This window comes from Calliphora vicina, chromosome 4 (assembly GCF_958450345.1).
Source record: "Calliphora vicina chromosome 4, idCalVici1.1, whole genome shotgun sequence".
NCBI lineage: Eukaryota > Metazoa > Arthropoda > Insecta > Diptera > Calliphoridae > Calliphora > Calliphora vicina.
This window is the reverse complement of record NC_088783.1, coordinates 72,483,418-72,510,481: the sequence shown is the minus strand read 5'-3', so window position 1 is coordinate 72,510,481 and position 27,064 is coordinate 72,483,418. Positions and strand designations below refer to the sequence as shown.

Genomic DNA, 27,064 nt, shown 5'->3' with positions numbered 1-27,064 from the left:
AAATATTATAATCCCGAACAGGGATTTGTGGCAGTGCGGGCTCTTCACGATGATGGTTCAAAAAGAGACAAATTTGGAATAAAATCCTATTTAGGGTACCTAACTTCTGGCGGAAATTACTGATATTAAATGTGCATCAAATTGGCAATTGACATCTATGTTAATAGAGGAATGTCGAGTATCCCTAAATGAGTTAGCGAGCCATTCTAGAATAACGCTTATCTAGTCCCTGGGTCCCTGGACACGATGGAAATCAGGGTAATTGTATAGCAGACTTGCAACCCCATTCCTATCATGTTTAGATGAGCTATTAAGAATGAATCTAAAATGCATTAACTCTTTCATCAGAGAATCTGGTTGGTTTACTTCATGGGTATCACAATGCACTATAGTTCAGAGTATCACTTTTTCCGTGCGAAATTAATAACTATTAAAGTATTCTACTATTTGATACCAATATTGGACCATAGGTAGAAATACTTATATTTTCAACAAATTTTAAAAAAAATTAACCCTTTGTCGATCATTAACCCATCAGGAGAAAAACAAAGTAAATTCATTGCTTTTGATTAGAAACAATTTATTTCATATTAGTTTTCAGTCAGTAATTCATTTTGTAAACACATTTGATTCAAAATATTAATTGAATTATCAGATAACGCACAGTGGTATAGAAAAAAAAAGAGAGAAATAAATCTATAATTTCTATATCCTTAGCCCTTAGTTAGATTTGAATAAAATTTGACATGTGCAAAGAAAAAGTGCTGGCGAGTTTAAATTTTGACCGCATGGGCCCACCAGGGGTGCGACCAGGTTCCCCATAGTAGGACACCTTGGGTATGTTCAATTTTTAAAACGATCCTATTTCTTCGTCTGTGTTTTCTATCATCTGCTTCGAATGTATTAATACCTTGTGTACTGTGGATGTCATTGGTAACCTAAGATATAAATCTAAAAGCATATATCACCATTAAGCCATATAGTGTTTTCATTTCGAAAATTATCCTCCTTTCTTCTTCATTTTTGACATCTTACTTTTAAATAATTGTAGACAAAATGGCGGACTTTTTCATCCAATAATTTCTTACAGCCCTTAGGAATAACAGAAGCACTAATTATCTTCACAATATATTTAATAATAGCATCATACTTTGAGCCTTATTGGCGTTCTTTTAGCCAAATTTCAAAAAGTTAATTTTTTTATAGCACAGTAACCTAGAAAAAATTAAATTACACAGAAAGCGCAAAAATGCGCAGTATGAAATAAAGTGAAATGAATTCACAACATTTCAATATATTTATTTATTTTTATTTCAAGTTTAACAAACGTTAACATTTTTTTAAAAGCTTCTTTAAACTTAAAGTTTTGTTCTCAAAATAAATTACTTGAAGGTTATGTTTAAATATTGTAATTTATAATATAAAGGGAATAGTTTCCAAATATTTAGGAAAGAAAAATTAAGTACTTAGACGTCTGCTTGTTTTCCATTTTAAACATTATTTAAATTATTCACACACTTTCCACAATTAACGGTTAAAAGTTACTATATAATATTGATACTATTCACAAATTTTTAAAAATGTATCCAAACTTTGAATTTGAAGGCGTGCTGCCAAGCAGTATTTTGTATTTTACAAAAACCAATTGCGAATTTGATTGCATTGGAGTTTTAGTAACAGATTGACAATAAAAAATAATGAATAATAACAACTTCGAAATTTGAATTTCGCACGGTAAAAGTGATACTTTGAAGTATAGTGCAATGGGATCAGTTTTAAATGAACCCAGTGAGCTGTTTGACGAGTAGCACCCCATGGAACCTAATCTACCCTAAGTCCGAACTACTATATCAATATTAAGTCCCGACTACAAAAATTAAAATTCCTTTTTATTTTTATGGCGTTATTTGAATAAAAATCCATTTGAATAAAATTGCCTTAGCGATTTCAGTTTGCCGGTCTTGTAGCGGCTGCCTGCAACATTCATCATGTTTATAAACATGTCCATGGAGGCTTCTGCTTATCAACAATGTTGATAGCACGCAGTTATTAGCATTGATTGTATGTATGGCAAGACTAAATGTTTAGGCTGCTAACATTTAAAGCTCTAAAATTCGTATATTCTAGTTTTGTCCATTGAGAACAATCATGATGCTGCTCGAAAGCAGATGGCGTTATGTATAAATGGTGGCAGAGGTTGCAGTCGTTAGTGAGTTTATCTTAGGCGCTGTTAGAGTTAACATTAACTGTCTGGGACATTATAAAATGCAGTTTAATTGTGTGTATAACTGTGAATTATAAACGTTTTTAAAAGGTAAAAAACGTAACAATAATAAAAAAAATATTCTACTAGCTGGTTCGAGAGGTTATAAAAGTAGATATAGGGTTAAAGAGGACACTTTCTCCTTTATCTGGGTGATTTAATTAGTTGATCTATTTTGATCTAAAATACATACTTGACAAAAATATAAGTGTGTCCCAGAAAAATTTTTTGTTGGGGCTCAAGCATTTTGAAAGCTTATGGGGTAAAGCATTTTTGAGATTTTTTTCAGATTTTTTGGTCTATCTGCCTTTATTTGAGTTTTCTTCATAACTTTGTCAAAACCCACGATTTTCTTTGCTTTTGAGGAAACATTTTAAAAGAAGAATGTCCAAGCTTTATTTTTGAATTGGCTCATATTACAATTTTTACAATTTATCATTACAATTTTTCGTAATTTGTATAAATAACGCTTTAAACTTTTAAAATTTTCATGAAAATGAAAAAAACCTAACAATGCTGTTTGAAAGGTCAATTAATTCTTAATAATTCTTATGGCTTTCAAATTATGTTTGAGCACCCATGAAAATAAAACAAATATTTTTTTTGGGACACACTAATAATATATAACTTTTGTTAAGACTACAATCTAACCAATTCAGCAAAAAAAAAACCAGTCCATTATCGATAATATTTTGCGATATATCTGATCAAATATAAAAAAAAAATTTTTTTTGCCACGCCCACAATTTCAAATATATTGGCTACCTTGGTTTTGATAACTAATGACACTGAAATTTATAAAATCGTTGACAACAACAAATATATGTTTTGGACAATGAAAGTCAATTCAGAGCTACCATGAGTCGTTTGAAAGGTTTTTGGAATAGATATCCATATTGTCTATATTAATGACTTAGTAATACAGATATCGATGAAAAATATGTAAAAACTCGAGCTAGTCGCGGTGTTTTGCTTATATCTCAGCCATTTGTGGGCCGATTTTCTCGATAGCAACCAATAATGGTCTATAACGGAATCATGTATATAGGTAATTTGGAAAGTTTCAACATACAGACGGACATTGCAGTATCGACTCCGCTATCTATAATGATAATGGAAAAATATAGAAATAACAAACTAGCAACTCAAGGCGAAGGGTATAAAAATTACATATGGAAATCGAACCGGCATGCTCAATTGTTTTCTGTATTTGAAAGTATAGCTGCTTACTCACTGCTCCATATACGAGTTATATTAATGTAAGTTAACAATGGTTTTGATTTACCTACTTAAGAGCATTTTGCATAAAGTGCACAAAACATGTGTTTTGTATATTTATTTACCAAACTCCATATAAATTCGTTAATTTAAGTGCATTGTTCATACCTGCACATGATAACCTGCATAAGGTAAGTGCATAATACTTTTGGAAGCTATAACTGGTTTTCATGAAAAAAAATTAATTTAGCTGCCTAATACAAAATTAAATCAAAACAAATAAGAAAAATACGATTTTGAATGAAAAAATAATTTAAAAGTAGCTAAAATATCAATTTGACGTTATTTTTAGACGGAAAAATCGCAAAGCTTCGTGTAAATTATTTGCCGTTAACTGCTTTTTTGGGCAGTAAACTGTAAATGCACTTACCTGCATCAATGAGCAGGTAAGTGCATTGAGGTTAACTGCATTTTTAACTTACCTGCACAAAATATCGTGCAAATTTGATTGTGCAGGTAAGTCAAAATTACTGTATAAGCAAAAAAAAAGGAATGGATTTTGACTGGTGTTAAACCATTAACGTGTTGTTTTCAGTCAGACAGACTAGAAAGCTGTGAAAGCAAACTGTAAAAGTTCATTTCCAACATGTACTAAAAAATAAGCTTGAAACGACCATTCATTACTAAGTAATGTATGTGGTAACTAGTTTCCATTAACTAAATTCACAAAATATTTATTTATTTAAGACGAAAATTTACTTAATATTTAAAATTTCCCCACTATAACGCTGCATTAAATTTCTTATAACAAAAACAAAAATCTAATAATTAAGTATATGTATTTATTTATATGCATTCAACTAATTCTACTTTACATTTTGTTTTGTTTATCTTTTTCGCTACCTTCCCGCAGATCTTTGATAATTATGCCGACAATAATGGCACCAAATGGCAACTATGCAAATTTCAAAATGCTAATTTTCATACTGGCAGTCCTCTCGATGACAATTATTTCACCACAAATATATACGGACAACATCCAGGCGAATATTTTCCAGATTCAAAAGATAATAACAACAACAATAATAAGGATAATACGAAAACAACAAATACAGCCGTTACAGGCATTGGAAGTATGGAGACATCATCGACAACGACAGTTGCTGAATTTCTATTGCGTCAACATCAACATCAGCAGCAGTATATGCCAGTACCGCCGTCACCACCGCCCGTTTACATAACATCATATTTAAATACATTGTATATACGTCAGCGTACCACTGCCAAATCCATTGCCAATCTTAATTGTTCCATACGCTTACAATGGGGTAAGTACCCAACTACATACTACTTACTAACTATTGTATGCATTCTTATGTACATATGGACGTACTCGTACTACTTAGACGTCAAGTGTTTATTTAAATAACAACGACTACGACGAACGACTACATCATCATCCAAGTTGGAAATTGAAAATAAAACAAAAAAAAGCAAACAATAACAATATTAAAAGAGTTTAAACTAAATGGCTAGAAGTACAATGAATAAAAGTAATGTAGTTAGTTAGTTGTGTATTTTTTATTTTTGTCATAAATTAGGGTGGTGAACATTTTGACTATTAACCATCTTATACAAAGTTGAATAAGAGCATTTTAACATTTAGAAGTAGAGGTCTATATAATATTTCAAATATAAGAGAACGTTGTAATAATTTTCTTTATACACCAATGAAGGAAGATTAAACACATGGCGCTACTAGTAAAATAAGAGTTCTATGAAAAAATTACATATCCAGAGAATGACTAAATAAAAGTTTAACAGACTTGCTGTTTTTTATTCTCTTCACAGTGAGTGGTAAATCAGTTCCTGCATATGTTGACTGAAATAAACATTCAGAATGCTCCAGATATCTTGCGAATCGGTACATAAAAGGCTGAGACCTATGATTTAAGATCTCCCAGTCACTTCTTCTACTTTATTTCAGGTTGGTAATTATAAACCTGTAGCACTCGATGTTGACTCTGATGGGCTGGCTAATGTCGCACAGTAGCGCCCGTAGAACAAGTGAGGTTGAAAAATCAAAAATTTCATGTGCCTCTAAAAAATATTGAATAAATCTATTTTACAGGAAATTGTCCAACGATTTCAAATTTGCTATTCTTATTACAATCAGATTTTTTGTTCAGAAGATATAGCCCTTCAAAGTTGACTGATTTTGAGTTTTAAAAAAAACAGACCATTTTTAGGTAATTTGGTTCGCTTTCAGATACAATATCTCAAAAACTAGGTAACTGATCGTCATTATTTTTGATGCTGTTGATAGGTCTATCTATTAAGAAAAGAATAAAAAAAATCGGAAAATATTTGGACCCGCTGTTATCAAAAAACTGGAGTATGGTGGGTAAAAAAGCTATAAAAGATAGTTGATAGCCACGACGAGCTTTTTTGTAGAGCTCGATGAGTAGATTCTATATGTATAATCTTTTTGAAATCCGAGTCCTAATTTTGGGACCCCTGACTGCACCTCTGGTGGATTCATGAGGTCAAAATTTAAACCTTAGTCACGACAACACTTCTTCTTTGCATCAAATCAAATTTCATTCAAATCGGACTAAGGGTTTAGATTTATTTTCCTCTTTTCTTTCTATACCACTGTGCACTGCATGATGTAGCTAATTACTATGAGTTATCTACTTTGATAAAATATTAGAGGATATTTGTATTCTTTTTTGTGAATAGAATAAAAAGTTGTGGACAGATTTTAATTATTTAGAGCTTGTTTTATTTGGAACTTCGTTTTCTAATATTTAATGCCGTTTTAAAAACCAAAAATTTCGAAATTTTTCTAAAAAATTATTTTTTTTGCCAAAAAAAAATTATATTTCTAAAACCACTGCGATACAATCTTCACATGTTAAGCTTTACTTGAAGGTAATTTCATTGCGGAATTTCGTTTTTTTTCATTTTATTCAATAAACTAAACCGTTTTTGAGTTACGCGAATATATGTTGTGCAACCTCCCCATTTTCGAAATAACGGTATATCTCGAAAATACGAGCTAACCTAAAAAAAACGCTTAGCACCACTGAATTCAGCGTACCCGAATTAGTTTAAGCCGCTGGGTGCCCCTCTTGACAGAAAAAAAGTGTCAATTTCGTGCATATTGTTATCTATCATATGCCTTTTAAATTTTTTAATTATCTCATTTGGTTCAAAAGTTATGATTTTTGCAACGAAAAAACTCAAATGTCGGCACTGTGTATCTATCGCAAAGGCCAATGACGCCATCAGCCCAAAATCCACACCAAACTGAGACATTTTCGGGGTGCATTTGACGCTATTGATCATGTGGATTGGTGTCATCCTAAATTCGATAATTTTATTTCTTGGCCTACCCATTCATCCAGAAATGACCCTCATCGCTGAAGAAGATTTTTTGATGAGAAATGAACAGAAAAGAACATCCATTTGAATAACAAATTTTATCATTTGTACGTGTTTTTAACGCTATATTTGTCAAAACAAACTAAATAAATTCGACTATTGGAAGCCCGTTTAATGTCGGACAAATGATTTTCCAATCAAGGGTTCTCTTGTTCGAAAACTCAATAAATGAGCCTCTCAAAGTCATATCAATAAATTTTAGAATAAACCTTATTTACCAGCATAAGTATAGTACTGACCCGCATTGATAGTCAATCATCTATATCCGCGATTGCATCCTTTCATTTATTTTTACGTCTTCCCATCCAGTAGCAGATATTAGGTCTTACCAGGTCGTCGGGAGTCTAAGTTGTTAAATTGTTAATCGATGATCAAAGTCCACCTTGTGGTAAGCCCCTGGTTGTTCTTATGGTCTTCGATAATTCAACTAAGTCCAACTTAATACTTCTAGTTGACAGCATCTCCAACATCAAGTTCCTTATAATACATGACCCTTTTCCTTGAGTTTGGAAGCAGATTAGTAAGCTCTTCTATGTTACTTTTGCTGGTCTTATTCAAAAACTTTCAATACTCTACAGGGAGATCATAATTTCTTGCTTCAATCAGAGATAATATACTACTGGTCGAGATTTCAGACTTTCCGGGAAAATATCCTACGAATATTTACTTCCGCGATACCACTTTTAGAACGGCATATTTATAAGGTTTTAATGTGGAGTCATTATTCCTGATCCTTTGTTGCAGTTGAATTGAAGTCAGCCAAGTTTGAAAGTACATTCTGAAAATTTTAAATTTATCGAGCCTCCACAATTTTGACTTACCGTTTGTACAAATAGCAGCTTGTCATGAGACCATATCGAATCGAGCATCAATAGCAGTTGTACCTGCTACCTGTTTATGGGAATTGGGTTTTTCGGAGTTAATCCATCTGGCCATCCTCTCTTTAGCGTATTTAAGGCGAAGCCGCTCATTTCATCAGATTGATTCACAGTGCTCTTGTCTCTTAAACATTCATGCTTTGCATCATATAGAGGTTAAGGCAATCTCGTTAAGTCCCACATAAGGAGTGAGATCGAAAAATTCTTAACATACATATATGTTTATAAAAAAGAAACCACTAAACTTACAGCTTTAATTTTTTTTTTATTTGATTGAAATTATTATTACAATTTACAAAAAAAATTATTTTTATAGTTTTAATCACTAGTGATGAAATTTTGAACCTTTTTCGGAAACCCTTCCATTAACGTTTTTATAGTGCTTTCTGTCACTTTGCTCGAACATGTAGTCCATCTCCGTTTAAAATCTACCACACTTTTGGACACCTTTTTTGTACTCTTCAATTCTCTTTTAACAAGAGCCCAATATCTCTCCACTGGCCTTAGCTCCGGGCAGTTTGGAGGATTTGCCTCTCTTGGTACAAATACCACATTATTGTTCTTGTACCACTCAAGGGCTTGTTTGCCATAGTGACAGGATGCCAAGTCAGGCCAAAAATAAGTGGACACATTATGAAGTCTTATGAATGGAAGCAGCCTTTTTTGTAAACATTCCTTGATGTAAATTTCGGTATTTATAGAGCCCGTTGTAACAAATGAGTGGCTTCTTTTGCCGCAACTGCATATTGCTTGCCATACCAAGAACTTTCTGGGAAATTTTGTCTGCTTTTGGGTCCTAAACTTTTCTTCAACATTCCCTCGAGCATCAGCAACATAAAATTTTTGACCTGGAAGTTGCGAAAAATCTGCCAGAACATACGTTTCGTCATCCATTATGCAGCAAGAATATTTTTTTATAAAACTTGACTTCAATTTCCGTGCTCTGTTTTTGGCCTCTAAATTTTTAGTAGCGTTCCTGTCAGGAACTTTTTGAGCCTTGTATGTTTTTAAACCTGCATTAGCTTTAACTTTTCGTACCAAATAGTCCGAGCACTGAGCTAACCGGGCTGCTTTCCTACCGGATGTGTTGGGAGCTCTTTTGAAAATGCGTTCTATTTTTTTGGCTTTAGAAACATCATGTGGACCATTCCTTCTACCTGAACCAGGTTTTCTATCAACTGACAAGTTCTCCCGGTACTGTTTAATAACATTGGAAACAGTTTGACGGCAGACCTTTGTATGCTTGGCCAACTTTTTGTAAGACCAAGTTGGGTTTTGTTGAAAATATTTAATAATTTCAGTACGCACTTTTTTCTGGTCACTCATTTTAATCAGATTAACAAAAAAATTAATATAATTGACATTACACATAATAACTGACATGTTTTTCAAAGGTAACTTGATCAAAAAAAAATTCAAATAATACTTGGGTTAAAAAATGTAATGAAAAACGTGTGTTAAGAATTTTTCGATCTCACTCCTTAATTGCGGTCTATCATTTGCTAGTTTTGCCTTGTGCTCAGTCGCATCGATCTTCCAGTAGCGCTTGATCTTCATTCGCACGGTGGGGGAACTGAAAAAAAGTGGAAATAAATCTGTAACTAGTAAATCGATAGCCCGATTTTAATTAAATTGCACATGGCTATAGTGGAGATGTTGATAAGTTTATATTTTGAATTTAAGCTTAAAACAAAAAGGGGATGCCGAGCCACAATACCCCGAAGTGCGGCACCTAGGGTATATCAAAAATTAAAAAGCGTCGTTAGATAATTTTTTCTGGGGATATGCAGATAAACCACAAAGGATCGTACACTTGGAAGCAAATATTCGACGCATTATTGCAGAAATACAGCCTAATTTAAAGCGAAGAGTGTGTGAAAATTGGACTTCGAAGTTGAGCCTTTATATGTTTCTTTTGATTTTTTACACTGTGTATAATTTTTTGAGTCATGGAAATATAACCATATACGAACACCACTACGTGATAAAAGCAGAGACCGAAAATAACGGGTTCACTTTCATTTCAATGGTAAATTCTCATTCGCAGCCATTTAGTTATTAAGACCAAGAACGTATGAATTGTTTATCTCACATCAAACCATTAAAAAACAACAAAAACGAATAAAGGTCATACCAAACCATTTAAATAAAAATCATTTTATAACTGTTTTTCAGTGATTTATTTTTATCACAAAAATATAAATCACAATTTGGGTTTTTTGATATATGGACGAGTTATTTTCGATCTCTGGATAAAACACCAAAAAAAGACCCTTGTTTTTCACTTTTTTTTATGGGCCCCAAATATTTGGGGCCTCGGTGTCATTTTTGCAAAAAAAAGAGATAATTTTCTCATGCTCATATCTTGCAAAAAGTTCGGAATTTTGATTTACTCTCTGAGGCAAAGTTTTAGCCCTTGTCGTAAAGAACAAGAATTGTGAACATATAAAATCAAAAAAACTTCTTCATCTTCAAAATCAAAATCGCAAAAAACTTTATTTTTTTTTTGCACTGTGTTATCAAATCGTAAAAAGATCGAGAATAGGGTGCAGTACTACAAATGAAATTCAAGGATGGCTTTAGATCTTTTCTTAGAGATTGTTTTGATCCTGCTAAATTTGTTTTAATTAAATTTCACAACATAACTAAAAATAAAATAAAAAACATTTTTCATTTATAAATATTCTAGCATAAAACTGACTGAATTTGCTAAAGCATAAGTACATGAATTTACAATGAAGGAAACAAAAACAGTAAAATGAATTAATTATTTATTCATTCCATTCTATTTGTTACTACAAAATGTTCATTTCATTCTATATGTTCTAGTATTTTGTATAAAAATATTGTTTTATATCTGTTGGCAGTTCATATGTTTTTGTTAGTTTTTTCTCTTTTTTTTGTATTCGAAAGAAGAGCAGTAACTGAAGTGTTGTATATGCACACAGTGCATATTTTTTTAAAGCCAGTTGACATTTAATTGATGTTGGCATATTAATATTGTTTGCAATTTAAATGTTCTACTTACACTCGTACCAGTTTAGAAATTATACAGCTAAAATTTTAAAAATAAATTGAATTTTAGCAAAAATTAAGTGAAAGTTATAAATTTTAATAAAGTATGTGAAAATATGCAGTAAAAGGAAAAACAGTAAAACTAAAGAGAATTTGACTCTATCTAAGTTGTAATTTAAGTTTAAGCAGTTAAATGCTTTTAATGGAAACAGAAATATTGATTTTGCATCAAATACTTCAACAACCTTTAGTTAAGCAGAAAAGCTTCTCAGGTGTAAACTGAAGGCACAGAAAATTGATTTCTTAACATTCAACTCAACTGAATACTTAGATAGTTTAAAGTCTGCTTAACTAACAGGAAGTTCATAGCGGATGTTTGAAAACATATATTTCTCTTTTTGCAAGAATATTAGCTCTATTACACTATAAGTTGCAAAATTTATAAAACATCCTGACTTATTTTAATGCTGGATAAAAATAAGTTTATTATACAATAATAAACTTTAAATTATGTATTTTTTTGTTAACATAATGTTGAACTCATGCTGTTTGTAGCATATGTATCATAATAATAACCACACAACAAATATTCATACAAACATACATACATATGCATAATATTTCCGTTAAATCCTTCCTCTAACTTCCGTTCTCATAAACTGCCAAAACAAACACTGCAACATAAACAAACACTCTTGCAAACAATACAACAACTATTATACTTTTGTATACAATTATAATACGAGTATCCTTATTTGCATATAAAATGCTCTTAAATATACTTGTTCGTATACGAACGAATACTTAATAAAAGTTGTTTTTTGTTGCTGATATTTTTATGAAAATAAATCAGAAAGAAAAATAATTTATTTATGTACTCGTATGTAGGTATGAAAAAACAAAACCAACTCTATTTAAAAATATTTAATTCCATGTTGAACAATTTAATATGATGATGTTGTAGCAGTTGACCATAATGATGCTCCTTACAGTAAAAATAGTAGACTAATCCAAAAAATCAGCCTTCATTACCATTAATTTCCTTTGTTCTCCGCTCTACTAAAAGCTCAATGAATTCTACCGCTTATTTCAGAACTGATATTACGGTTATTGCTAATTTTGTCAAAGGATATCTCAAAACGTCATCTTCCTTTTTTCAAGGATTTGAATTTAATATAATTAAATTATAAGCGCAGTGCTGCATTGTATAAAAACGGTATAATCTAAAGTTTGTGGAGCTTTTGACACAACTATTTTTTAGAAAGTAACAAAATTGTTTGCATCTCGAAAAGCTTGCAAAAGCAGGTGGTATCACTGATAGGTACTACTGAATAAAATGAACGTTTATTTCAAAATATTTGCTAGAATTTTTAACACTTGTGATGTGTATGTGTAAAAACACGATTATCCTCCAAACCCCAGGGTCTTATTACGAAAATCGGTTCAATGTACTCTACATAATGAGGGAAAGAAGTTAAAACAAGTAAGAGAGCTATATTCGGCTGTGCCGAATCTTATATACCCTTCACCAAATTATACTTCAAAATAAAAATATTAAATATTTTTTTTCCAAAATTGTTTTTTAATTTTTTGAAAAAAAATTTTTTTTTAATTTTTTTTTTGTTAAATTTAATTTTTTTTTTTTAATTTTAATTTTTGGGTTTTTTAAATTTTTTTTTTAATATTTAGCGAAAAAAATCTTTTGGTGAAAAAAAATAAAAAATGTTCACCCATTGTAGGTGCAACTTATATACGTCTTATATACGTCATTGCAAAGGTCATTGAAATATCTATTTCAATTCCGGGTACAAATTTCCCGGAATTTTGCCAATTTTTCACTACCCGATCCCGGTATTTTTAGTCGGGAATCCCGGGAATTAAAAACTGACGAAAATACATAGAAAACCAGTTAGAACTATATTTTTTCACCAAAAAACAGTGAAATGTTTTTTACAGTTTTTTTCCTATATCTCGACAATAATAGACCGCTTGTTATAATTATTATTATATTTATTTGGGGTTTTTCGTATGAAAATTTAAAAAGAGAATTCATTATTTATAGAAGTAAAATCATTCCAATTTCTTTAATTTTAAATACATAACAAAATAGTTAAAAAAAATGCTAGTACAAAAAGGCTTAAGACAATTTTTTCAATTAATTTTGTAAATGATTTGATTTAACAAATATTTAATCATTCAAAGTTTGAATAAATTCTGTTATTAATTAACTTCAAAATTAATTCAATTTAAACAAAGGCTTTTGAATGAATCTAAAAATTTAAATATTAGGAATGGATTTATGGAAAGAATTTTTTTTTATTAATTGTGCATCACTGCAGCATAATTAACGTAAAATGTTCAAAAATGCATCACTTGGCAGCACTGATTTACATCAAAAGTTTTTTTTTGCAAACAATTTGCAGTGCTGCAGCAAATGTTTGCAAATATTGCAACAATTTAGTTTCTGATGCAATACTGCGCGTTTTAGAATATTTTGTTGAAAAAAACTAAAATAAATGAAAATTTTACATTTAATTGTTAGTAAAAATCAAAATAAGAAATCATATTTATAGTTCCGAGGAAGATTTTACGTTTAATATTCAAAAATTAATAGTAAGAACCAGGTTGGACATGGAATCAGAGTAACAGGAAGGAAGACAAAAAATCAGTATTGTGGGGAAAGGTGTTGTCAAAAATTAAGCCAGACTTTAAAATAACAAACGAATAAAAAAGCCGAAAATTTTGCAGAACGTTCGAAAAATTAAACTCTGTGCAGTTGTTGCGCAGTAGCAAAGCATCTGCAACATCTGATCACGCATTAGCAACAAAACTTGACATAACTGCGGCAGTGATGCACAAATTTACTGCATTTACGAACGTACCCATTATTATTATTCTAATATATCTGTGGTCACAAGCAATAACCGCCTAATTCAAAAAAACATGATTTTGAGAAAAAACAATTTATATTTATAAAAGCGTTTCTGAAAAAAGTAAAAGAGTGCATTGGAAAAAGTATAATGCAGAATCAAAGATTCTTACCCCCACAATGCTAAAATGAAAAATTATAACAAAAGCTTTATTTATTAGAGAAATATTTAATAAAAACAAATATCATCGCTTAATGCAACTCAGAAATACTAAATTGAAAATGCTAATGTCTGATTAGGCGTTTGTTGAAAATAAGTGTTTTGATTGTTGCTTGGCATATGTTGAGTTAAGCTGTTATTACGCAAACTGCGAAGTATTTTGCTTGTCTGCAGATACACCCAGAGTCTCTGGTGGGAATCGAACCCGCAACCCTCTGTCGACGTGTCTATCGGGGCACCCTATGTCAAGTATGTCAAGTAATTAAGCCAATTTCGTGAAAAATATACAATAACAACTAAAGTCATTATAAGCTATTTAAACAAAATAAAATATAATTGAATGTTTCCTTAAGTATGTTTTGGCGCTTATTGTAAATGCTATAGTCTTCCTTAGGACTTAAACCAATATGTTTCTAATTAATAACTTTTTAAATATGAAAGTTAGGAAGGTAGGGATTTCACGTATACCTACAGTTCTATGAACATAATAATGTAGCATATATAACTCAAATCTTTCTTAAGTCGACCTAGGTGGTTATTGCTTATGACCACAGATATTTTCATACTAATTTGGAGTATGATTATTTGATAACATTCATATTACGTATACGCAATGATGACCGTAAACTAGTTGCTTTACACTGATGTTTATATAAAAATTTTAGTTTAACTTTTGTATCGACTGTATACCTGGCCACCAGGTGTTACAAAAAAAATTACGGTTCTAAGAATAATATTTATACTACGATTTGCTCAAATGGTCACTCTAATAGTCAATATGACAAAAGATGTGTTCCCCTTTCAACTGTATTCGATATCCAGGCGGCTAAAAATCCAAATAAACGAGGCTTCCTCCGTACTGAGTGATGGCCACCTTAAGGAAGTTTTCATAGATCGATGATCTTTCCAATCTTCCGAAGATTTGTTCAAAAAAGATTTTCCTCCAATTGCAAAAATAGGCAATGAAATAAGAAGTCAATGTAAATCTATAAATTCCAAACACAAAGAAAGTCAAGTGATGAAAAATGTAACAACTTTTCCAATGAAACCTTACAAGGCATGTCATTGGGAGCCAATGCCTTGTATAATGCATCTGCTGGTGGGCTTTTAGAAGGCCTACTTAAGATGGCATAAAAGAACAAAAACATCTATAACCGTTTCCCAACTAAATTTTGTAATAGATAATAAGATAAAATTGTTTCCTTTATAAACGAATTATTACTTATAATCCTAAAATCTACTTAAATGTTAAAAATTTATTTCTAATCAAACATTTTTCTTTATCACAACATTTTACACTCAACTGTAACCATAATTTAATTAAAAATACCCAACAAAGTACATTGTAAGCACTTTTATAAATTTGTTTCCCAATTTTTGTTTAGGTTTAACTGACCAAAACTCATTTCACTCCTTTTTTTTAATGCTTTTCAGATAATAATTACAAAATGAAATTAGCATCTGGGGATAAAAGTGTCGAATCGTGTCAACCGAATCCTTGTCAGTACAATGGTAAATGTGTGGTTAACAATCGTACCAGCTATTGTCAGTGCCAGGGGCATTTTACTGGAAGGTAAGTTGTGATATCTTCACATTCATAGCTACAACTAAACGAAGCCAATTAAATAATTTATTACTAAACTGCAAATATTTTCCCAAAAACATTGTAGATTTTGTGGTTTGAATTTGTGTGAATTGGAGCCCTGCGTCTTTGGTAAATGTGAATTAACTACGAATAATTTCAAGGTAAGTTTAGCACGTTGCATGAACGACCCTCAGAGATCTAAGAGTAAGTGGGTGTGATTGGTGTTTATATTTAAAATTCAACTTTAAATTATAGTGCCAGTGTCAACCTGGTTATATGGGTACGACATGTGAACAGAAACAAAGACCTTGTGCTGATAATCCTTGTGAGGGACGTGGTATTTGTATAGAGAAAAATGGTGGTTTCTTTTGTCGGTAAGTATTCGTGCGTGGGTGGTTGGATGGATGGATGTGGATAGTAGCTGTGGATGGCTGTGTTTATGTTTCTTTGTTTTTATTAAATTCAAAGCTGATGAGATGAGAAGTTGCTCACTTTGAATTTATTTAAACAAACAAAAAAAACACATGATTTTATTTTATAAACTTAATCTACCTCTTCATTAATATTCTTTGTTCTTACAACTGTGTAGTTGCTATGCTTGGTGGGAGGGCCACCGCTGTGAAAAACGTATGCTTCACATACCTTACAAACCTTTATCGGAGCGTATGCTGCAGGAACCCTTTTGGTTGGGTCTAATTACTGTATTTGTGGTTTTAGCTGTTATAGGTTTGGTTTGGTGTGCGAAGCGACATTTTCCAGAGAAAATCGAAAAACTATTGGCTGAAGAAGCTGATCGTAATAGGCGTAAGTTTACGAAACAACAACAAACTAAACATAAAATAAATATTTTAGTTTCCTTTTTTTTTGTTTGTTTTCGTTGAGGAAATTAGGAGTGCTAAGCTTTCTAAGCTATCAATAAAAAAACCCTAATGTTTTGCTAAATTGTGCTTTGGTAAACTGTTTTAATTTATTTTTTTTTTATTTAAATGTTAGAACAGTTTGAATTAAAAACAATTGCAACTATTTCCACTTGGTGCTTGATCATAAACTGGAAATAGTTTTCGGTTTTTACATCAAACCTTTAACTAGGTAATAGAAAATTGTTTATACATATTTTTGGGTATAAAAAATATAGAAATTTTATAATAAAGATATTTAGGATGTATGTTTAATTGAGTGCTTTACAAAATCATTTTAGAATTTGTTAAATATCCTAAAATTGTTAGCTACTCATATCATATAGAGCATTTAATCAATAGAAAGTGGATTTCTAACTATTTTTTTTAAGATTTGGAGAGTAAAATAAAGTTTATATTCGGCCAGAAGTTGAATATCAACTTAATGCGTTTATTCTCTAATATTGCGCTGAAGTTATTGAAATGTAGTTCAAAATTATTCACATGATGTGTCCAATTTCAGCTATATTGTTATCAAATCATAAAAGGTATTTCATTAAACGCTTTCGAACTTGAAATTTAAATAAGACAAAGTGTGTGTGAGACATCATCGTTTGAAAGGCCTATGATGTTCGTCGCGGCTTCTCAGGGTGGCACGCATCCTTATTGAATAATTTTCCATGACTCTTTCGCATAAATCTTTCTGAATTAAAACGATGGAATGGATTACGTTGGCTTAAAGAGCCGCTATGGTTTGTGGCTTAATCCCGCGATCTGTGGCACATATCGACATCCTATTGAAAGCACATTTCGCTGATGTCCATATCTTCCAATTCTAGCCAGAAGAAGATGGTAATCGTCGCCCTAGTATGCTCGCCGTTGATGGTGATGGCCTGGACAACGTCGTTCTGAAAGAAATATGGATCGATGACACCGCCAGCCCAAAATTAACACCAAACATGTGGAATGTTATCGTCCCAATTCATCCAGATATGGGTCTCATCGCTGAATATGATTTTTTAATGCAAATTAGAATTAGTTTCCAATTGCTCCAGGGTCCATTCAGTGAACACACAACGCGGGATCAGTTGAATTTTGTACAGGTGCAGGCCCAAGTCATGACGTAAAATTCGCCAAGTTGTGGTCTGCGAAAGGTCGAGTTCTTGTGAGCGATGTAAAATCGACTACCTCGGACTACCTGCACATTCTCACGGATAACGACGATGTTTTCGGCAGATCTTTCATTTCGTCTTTGTACGGGTATTCGTTTCAAGTTTACTTAACCAGTGGGCTCAAATCCAACCAGTTTTGCTTTACTTCATTAATTTGAAAAAAATTACTCATCAAAGCTTATTGTTTGTGTTTCATTGGTTTCAACGTGTGAGAAGACCAGTTTGAAGACATTACTCCATGAAAATTGTTGTAAAGCATTGTTCACTTAAAATCCGAGATTTAATAATGTTCAACCATAAATTTAATATTATTTATTAGCAATTATGCATATCAAAAAAAAAACTGATTATATTTCTTTATTTCTAATAAAAATTCTATTTTATGACTCGGTCCACCTGTGCTGCATATTTATTCCAAGCAGATAAAATTTTTTATTGTCGATAATATCCCTTCCATTTATCTTAAATTTAGCTTTGACAATAGCCCAATATTTTTCAATTGGCCAAAGCTTAGGGACAATTGGGTGGGTTCATATGTTTTGGTATTACATCGACTTTGTTGCTTCGATACCAATCCATGGCAGCTTTGGAATAGTGGCAGGAGGCCAAATCAGGCCAAAACTTTACTGATGAATGGTGTTGTCTAATAAAGGGTAGCAAACGTTTCTGAAGACATTCTTTGATGTAAATATCCGAAGTCAGTCTTAAGGCCGAAACTGCAAATAGCTTGCCACACCATTACCTTCTTACCAAATTTATTCATTTTTGTATATTTATATTTTTGATTGACATTTCCACGGCTCTCTGCAATATAAAATTTACGTCCTGGTAGCTGTTGAACGTTCATTAATATTCCATCATCTGGGCCACATATTGCAATACCTGTTAAAAACTATTTAGAAAGAAGTGGTTCTAACTATTAGTTTCGATTGAACTCTCTCTGGGAAACGCTTCACTTTAGAATATACACCCAATATATATAGAACAAATCGAGCCCTTAGCGCCAAATTATCGTAAGTGACATTTTTAAAATTTTTTTTTTATTGAAGAAATTAAAATTTTATGGACCGACTGATGTTTTAGCGTTCTCAGATTATCAAAATTTTAAATAACATCAAAAATATAGGGGGTAAGATTTTATCGTAAGTCAATGTTTATATTTTACAGTAAACTAATTTTATCGTAAGCGACACACAGTGGTATATAAAAAAAAGAGGGAAATAAATCTGTAACTTCTAAATGGTTGGATTGGTTTGATTGAAATTTCACATGCGCAAAGAAGAAGTGTTGTCGAGTTTAAGTTTTGAACGTGGACCTCATGGGCCCACCAAGGGCCCTCAAAGTAGGACACCTCGGGTATGTTGCATTTTTAAAGCGATATTATTTCTTGGTTTGAGTTCTGATTTCAAAAACATTATACATGTAGAATCTTCACATCGAGCACTACAAAAAATCATAGCTATCAATTATCTATTAAAGCTTAGGAGATATTCGCATTTGAAAATTAATATTTCAACATTTTTACATACCCTACTTCAGTTTTTTTATAACAGCATATCCAACTATTTTCTGATTTTCTCCAGTTTTCCTTTATTGGACTAACAACATATGTATGTGTCAAATGGAAAAAGAACTGTTTAAAAATAATGACTAAGTCCAAAGTTATATGTATTTGAATTTACAAATTTTTTAAAAAGGGATTTTTCGCTATTACTTTGGGAAAAAAGAACTTTTTTTCTTTTTAAGTTATCGCAAAAAGTTTCTAAGAGAATGTATAAGAAATTTCTACTTTCTGAAAGCTTAGTTTTCATAAAATATTTTAAAGGAAAACCAATTTCAAAGTTGTTGTTACCGAGGGGACCAGGTCCTTTCAAAAAACACCTATTTTTTATGTAAAATAAAACTTTAGGGCAAAAATTCTCAAATCACGTATCCGATATCAAAATATAGTAACCGATTATAGGTGGCCCAATATGCTTTTAATTATTTTGTAAAGGGTCCCGATAACCCCGACCCTGGTATGGATATTATAGCCAAAAAACTAAAAATTACCATTTTTGGAATTTTTCAACACTTCTTTGGGAATTGCGGGATTGCTGATAATAAATTTCAAAATTCATTTTTATTTTTCCATGTTAAATAGTAAAATCTACATAACTGTGAAATTTCATTAAAAACTGTTTATAAATAAAAATTTTATTTCAATTCGAAAAATTTTTATCTATGCAAAAATTCAATAAAAAACATTTCTTGTCATATTTTTCTATAAAGTATTCCATGAATTTTTAATTGTCAAAAGTTATAAATATTTTTGAAAAATATACAAATAGCTTGAACGAAATTATATTATATTCATAACATTTTGAATTCTATGTATAAATTTCAAAATAATCAAAAAAAAACCTTCTCCTGTAAAATTTGTGTTTTGTGGCTTACGATAATTTGGCGCTAAGGGCTCGAAATGTTGACTAACCAAGAACTGGTTACTTTAAAACTCTATAGAAGTACTTTAGAATCAACAAGTAAGAGAGCTATATTCGGCTGTGCCGAATCTTATATACCCTTCACCAAATTATACTTCAAAATACAAATTTTAAATATTTTTAGGTAAACAAATTTTTTTTTTCAAAGTTGATTTTTTAATTTTTTGGAAAAAAAATTTTTTCGAATTATTATTTGAAATTTTTTAAATTTAAAATTTTTTTTTTTAAATTTTATATTTTAAAAAAAATTTTTTGGTTTTTAAATTTCTTTTTGTGAAAAAAAACGTTGCAAAGGTCTTTGAAATATCTATCATGTCTATATTAATGACTTGGTAATCCAAATATAGGCCAAAAATATGTCAAAAATCGAGGTTGTCCTGATTTTTTTCCTCATATCTCAGCCATTTGTGGACCGATTTTTCTGATTTTAAATAGGAAACTTCTCGAAAGCATGTCTGACAGAGTTATTGCAGATTTGGATCCCAAAGATATCTGGGGTCTTCAACAAATTGATTTCAACAGACAGACAAACAGACAGACAGACAGACGGACGGACATGGCTTAATCGACTTCGTTATCTATTAGGATCCAGAATATATTTACTTTATAGGATCGGAAAATTATATTGTGGAAATTACAAACGGAATGACAAACTTATATATAGCCTTCTCACGAAGGTGAAGGGTATAAAAATAGTGTTCCACATAAAGTGTTCCGGAAAGAATTACGACAGAACTAGTTCCAATGCTTCCAATTAAGAATATGAAGTGGTTATGATTAGATTCATTGCAGAAGTAGTTAATTATTTTGGATGTGGAGAGAAAAAGGGAAAAACCCTATTTTGGTACTTTTTTGAAACCCGTAATCGAAGAAATCAATTTCAAATCGTATTCTTTACTTATCAAAAAATACTAACTATAAATTTGGTACTTTTTGGAAATTCTATTTATTTAAATCACTTTTTTTCATAAAATAAGTGTTGTATTATGAGCTCCCACTACGATACTGAAATCATCTCAATGGGTAAAAAAGTTCAAAAAAGGTGAAAAATACATTTTATTCGAAATTATTAATTTAAAACATTGGTTCCTCCAGTTATACAAACATTTACTAGCTCTATGTTATTTAAACTCGAATGCCATGTGGTATATTGACCCAAATACGGTACTTTTCTTTATTTTAATGATACTTTTTGAATATATTAATAATAATGAAACTAGATACAAATGCTCCTGAGTGAGTTAGTAGGGGGACTTAATGCTATTTTATATTTTTTGAATTTTGTTGGCAAAAGTACTTAAAAAGTATACTTAAAAACTTCAAAAATACGTTATTTAATAAGTATAATAGTGTTGATTTGCAGTTTAATAGACAAAATCGGATGAAAACCTAAAATTAGTATAAGGTGATATAAATATATATTTTTTTTTTTTAATTTAATTTAATACCTTTTTTATTTTAAAACCAACTAAAGCACAATTTACAATTTAGCAGAACATTTGATTTAACTACGACTGGTTTTTTCCATACAATTTTATACTTAAGAAGGCTTTCAAATTATCTTGTCTCTTCAGAAGATATCAACAAATTTGTTTTTGTCAAACTTTCATTACTATTGCAATTTCAAGTTTTGTTTTTAACGCTACATATTTCTTTTACTAAATTTTATGAAAATAATTTTTGGAACATTTTTTTACTGTATGCAATTTTTTCTTACTCTTTTTCTCTTTTTCTTTTTGTATTTTTGTCTATTTTTCTAAAAAAAAAAAAAACTAAAATCGAAAACAAAAATAAATTTGAACAAAACCAAAAACAAAAAATTTAACAAAAAACTAAAAAAAAAAACAAAAAATGTTTTTATATGAAATTTCTATAAATCTTTTTCAAATTAACAGCACCTGGTTCTTTACATGGACATCATCATCACACATCATTGCGTGAACAATTGCAATTTACAACTGCCATACCACAAACGACCGTTAATAACGCACCGGGTGCACCTCGTTCCATATTCAACAGATTGGGTATAAGAAAACCATCATTATTGAGCCTCAGCAGCCCCAATCCAGTACCTGGAGGGGGAGGGGCAGCAGCGCGTACATTTTCACTTGACGATCTGTTACGACCGCCTCCCCGACGTAAGATTAGGCTAAATTCAAAATTGAAAAATTAATGAATTAAACAAACAAATTAATTAATAATTCTCAAAAAAACAAAACAAAAACAACAACTAAAACTAAAACTCAACACTCAAAACAAAAACTTAAAGAAAAAGAAGACCTTGAGAAATGATTGTTGTCTAATTGTTTCATTAATTACACACAATTAATTAATATTGTTTCGAATCAGTAACAATTTAAAGTGTTTTCTTTTTCTAACACTGTTTTAAAAAAAACGTACAATAACTAAACAATTACTTACATATTTATGTTTTTTTAATTTTCATATTTGTTATTTTTTTTCCAAAATCTTGGTTTTATTTATTTTCACTGTCTCTTTCTCTCTCTCTCTGTTCTAACTGTCTCTTTTTCTATGTAAAAAAACATTTTGTAATTGGTATATGAATCTGAACGTTTTTCTTTTTGAAATAAGTACCACTCACCATTTTTACTTGCCTTCCTTCCCTCAAAATTTTGTTTAATCAAAATAATCTTGATGTTGTGTTAACACGATTTTTGTAAAATAAAATTAACTACTATAAAATACATACTATATATTCCAATATAAAAATATTTATAATCCTTTGAAAGAATATTTTATCAATACATTTAAGTTGCTCTTTAGAACTTTCTATCTAATTCCCTTGTTCCCGGTTTGAGTGCCCCCTTTAATGAAACTGAATGATACATGTTGTTTAGCAATGGAAATACTTTCTTAGATGTATTTACTTATATGATTTCTTGGAACTTCGAAAGTATTCGAAATATAACTTTAAAATATTCAATATGTCACTTACGGCCAAATTAGATAAGATGATTATGAAAAAAATTACATAACTCTTATCTACGAACACCCAATCGACCTTATTTGCGACGTTATATTTAATATATAAAGTGTGTACTATGGTGGCCCTTATTTTAGAATTCGATGCTCACAAGGTCTCAAATTATTATCCGTCATTTATCGGATAACGTTTGGATGTTGTATATTTTATTTGAAGCACTTTTTGAATTTTTAATGCTTCCAAGGTCTGAAATTTTGTTCTACATCATCTATCGGATAACATTTAGATGTTGCATATTTTATTTATAGTTTCAAGTTTTGGTACCAAGGTCTGAAATTGTTCTACGTCCGGATAACGTTTAGATAAGTAATAATTGGATACAGTTAAATATCAAACAAGAATTCGGATTCGAGGTCTAATGAATCAATAGCTGATACAAAATAATGTTATATGAGATGTGGTTAGTGGGCGAATCTTATTGGTTTTTATACGTTATTTTAAGAATTTTTTTTCAAATTTAAATACATTCTGTATTTAAATTTATTTGTTGATTTAATTTCAGTTTCTGCGGTATGAAAGAAATTTCTAAAAAAATTTTAGGAAAATTACACTCTGCTACAAAATGACACTTTTTGTCAGAACTTGAAAAGCGACCTAATGGAGGTTGTAGGCCTATATGAGAACATACTAAAACCGTTTTCAAAGATTTTGAAACACCCTCAAAATTTTGAGATATTTTGAAAAAACGGTTTTGGGGTAGGTCGTAGTACCTTAGCACCTCTAACTCACACATTTTTAGACCGATTTCAAAATTGTAAACAATTATGGATATACAAAGAATTAAGCTTTCATAAATTGTATGCATAAAATGTATATCGAAAAAATTGCGTAAGTTTTTATAAAAAGTTTCGCTTAATTTTTAATTTTTTTCATAATTTTTCAAATTCAACAATAGCTAATTTAATTTTTTTCTACAAAAACCTATTTGTTTGCACAGTGTCTTAAAGACAACTCTATATGGGAAAAAATGAGATATTACTTGTTAAAATCGGTTTATATTTGCAAAAGTTATTAAACTATTTTGAAAAAAGTTCCACAAAATTTACCTTGTAAATTGAAAATTTTAGAAATATTTTTTTTATACAGTTTTTTGTTTTTTTTATTCATATGCGCTGGGGCAGAAAATACTAAAAATGGTGTTAATTAAAAGTTGAATAACTTTTACAATTTTAATCCGATTTGAATAATTAAAACCATGTTTTATTAAGAACTAAATTTAGATGTTGGTATAAAGTTTTATAAACCTTCATATCAAAATAAGCAATGAAAAGCGACTAAAATCGAAAAAGTTGATAAATTTTGTTTTTCTTTTAGATATATATTCTTATTAGTTACAAATGTATCAAAAAATAAATTTAAAAAATTTAAAGTCGGACAAAAACTGACTGAGCTACAGGTCGATAAGTCGACGAACATCACTGAAAACGGTTTTTTAGAATAACTTCTGTATTTGAGGGTGTTTCTGAAATTTTTAGACACAATTTGTAGTGTACTCAGCAAGACCTATAACCCACTCTAGGCCGTTTTATAAGTCTTTTTTCATCGTAGCACCGTGTTATTAAAAAATCAAATTTTTGGAATACAGAAATATTCACCCTTATCGTGGTTGGCGTAAACGTCAAACGCCTACGACAGTTTCCTACTAGATTAAAGAAACAGTTTGCATTTTATCTTTAATCTAGTACAAAACAGTCGTAGGCGTAAGACATTTACGCCAACCACGATAAGGGTGATTATTTAGCTATTGTACAAAAATAAAGTACTAAAATTACTATGATGGCTTATTACTCATACGTTCGATGTACAACAATAAAACCAAAGAAGTATGCTACAGTTAATTTTCAATGGTTACATATTATTTGAAACTTGATTTTTTTTATCACTCATACGCACCATGCTTTGTGTCTCGTTAATAACCCAAAAAAGCATGCTACATTTTTGGACTAAATTCACTACTGAGAGTGAGAGTGTATGCATTTTAATGATACAAATTGTGTAGCATTGTTAGGCGAATAGAGAGATTTTAATTTGTGTGCATGTATGGGTAAAAATAAAATATCCGCAACAACATCAAGCAGCTGATTGAAAAATTTGCACTTTTACTCTCTATTGTTTACATTCGGGTTGTATACCTGTAAAATTGCATACCAATGTTGTATAGCATATTGAATTTATCAATTTTCTTTTTGAAATGACACTCCGATCTATCCCTTTTTAACCCATTTCCACATAAATTCTAAATCCTTTCCCTACCAAACAAGATTATCTTTTCAGTCTGTTATCTACCTTTGTCAAAAATCTTAAGCAACCACTATGTTTGACAACAGGTGGAACAACCAATTTCTTTTTGGCTGGTTGAAAGTGCGTTGTAAGTACTTCTAGTAATAACAAAAAAACTGAGTAATATTTTTGGAATCTATAATTAAAAACGTAATTAATTTAAATCCAGTTAAGATATGATAACTCAAAAGGTTTCCATGTATGGCATAACAACCTTCCTTGTAAAAAAAAAAACATGAATAAATTAAATTTTTGAAATTACTAATGTGAAAGTGCCAGTGAATGTCACTTAGCAGAACAGCTGACTTCGAAAGTTCGATATTCCCTCTCTCTATTTTATTGTTCCCCGGCATTTTTAATTGGAGCTGTGGGTAAAAAATTCCTTGCAAATATTTATGTTTGGGCTGACAATTGTATGAGGCCATTTGAATGGTTTTATTTTTTTTTAATTTTATCACCATTTTCCGAATTTGGAGATGTTTTTATACAATATTTTATAAAAAAAATTTTGCTGCAGAAATCAATACAGATATCTCAAGGTTACTTAAAAAGTATACCATTCAAAAGGTCTTAGTTTTTTCTTTATAAATCCTGGCTTAAGGTGTTTAGCAAATTTTAAAAAAATTATTGTTGTTCAGAAACCCAAATCCATATAAAAATGCCAACAGATAAACAGATTTGAATTTGCAACCGTGTTACGGGGACCTTGGCTGCTATGTATTTTGGAACTAAATGGCAACAATTAAGGTTTGTTTATTTTAGGAAATGGCGCCACAATTAGATTTTTCGCTTCAGCTGCAAGCTATGCACGTAGGTCTGGCGAACCACTTTTTTGGCCAAAACTAAAATATTCACTTATATAAATGAATTCAAACAAAAGATACAATTAATAATTAAACATTTTTTTCTTGCTAAACTCTGAGTAAATCATAATTTTTGAAGCAAAAGTTTCCTAAAACAAAAATTGGTTTCTTCAAAATAAGCAAAAACTAGCATAAAGTTATTGGTGATTCGTAAGCACAAATTATCACTGAAAGTTTGTGCGTTTTTGGTTCGTTGAAATTTTGTAAGTTATATACTATTTTTTTATAAAAAGTTAAAATCACTGATTTTTAAGTTATGAAAGTTTTTTATGTAATTTCTTATTACTATTTATGGAATATTTCACTATTAAAAATTTAAATATTTACCATCGTCATTAATATCCATAACTAACTGATTTAAAAAGTTTTTTTTATTTTCGTGTAACATGTGACTCAAAGAAAACAAAAAATTACACCACGTGTTTCAGTTTACCACTGCACTTAAAACATTGAACTTTCTCACTTCATAGAATAACGCTGAATTGAAGTTTGCAAAAACAAATTATTTTTTTTGTTTATCTGAAGTGTTTGACAATATTCCAACAACAAATATAGGAAAAAAAGTTTTGAGTTTTGGCCAAAAAAATGGGTCGTGGAGACCTATGTGCTATGGTTGCAGCAGTGGACTTCCAGCCGAGTTTTCATTGTGGCGTACCTTCGTTCGTCTTCTTTAGCCGTAAATATTTTCGCTAGTACTGAGTATTTCATTGCGCCACATGACAATCTTCACTGAAAACTACATGCATTAGTCAAAAGCAATCGTCTTGACAGCGGATCATCATTTGATTTTTTTTTATTCTCCATGCCGTTTTCACTTTGTTGGATCTTTTCAGTTTCGCTGAATGTGACCGACTACATCAAAATTGCAACA

General features: G+C 30.6%; 1 protein-coding gene across 1 annotated transcript in view; it reads left to right on the top strand.

Moving 5' to 3' along the window:
- Positions 1–27,064, top strand: part of LOC135958499 (uncharacterized) — a 106,825-nt gene that overhangs the window by 64,085 nt on the left and 15,676 nt on the right. Inside the window, exons 14-19 of the mRNA XM_065509406.1 lie at positions 4,395–4,809; positions 15,345–15,483; positions 15,581–15,656; positions 15,751–15,869; positions 16,085–16,299; positions 21,942–22,184. Of these exons, the coding sequence (XP_065365478.1) occupies positions 4,395–4,809; positions 15,345–15,483; positions 15,581–15,656; positions 15,751–15,869; positions 16,085–16,299; positions 21,942–22,184 (1,207 nt within the window). The remainder of the gene's footprint in view (positions 1–4,394; positions 4,810–15,344; positions 15,484–15,580; positions 15,657–15,750; positions 15,870–16,084; positions 16,300–21,941; positions 22,185–27,064) is intronic.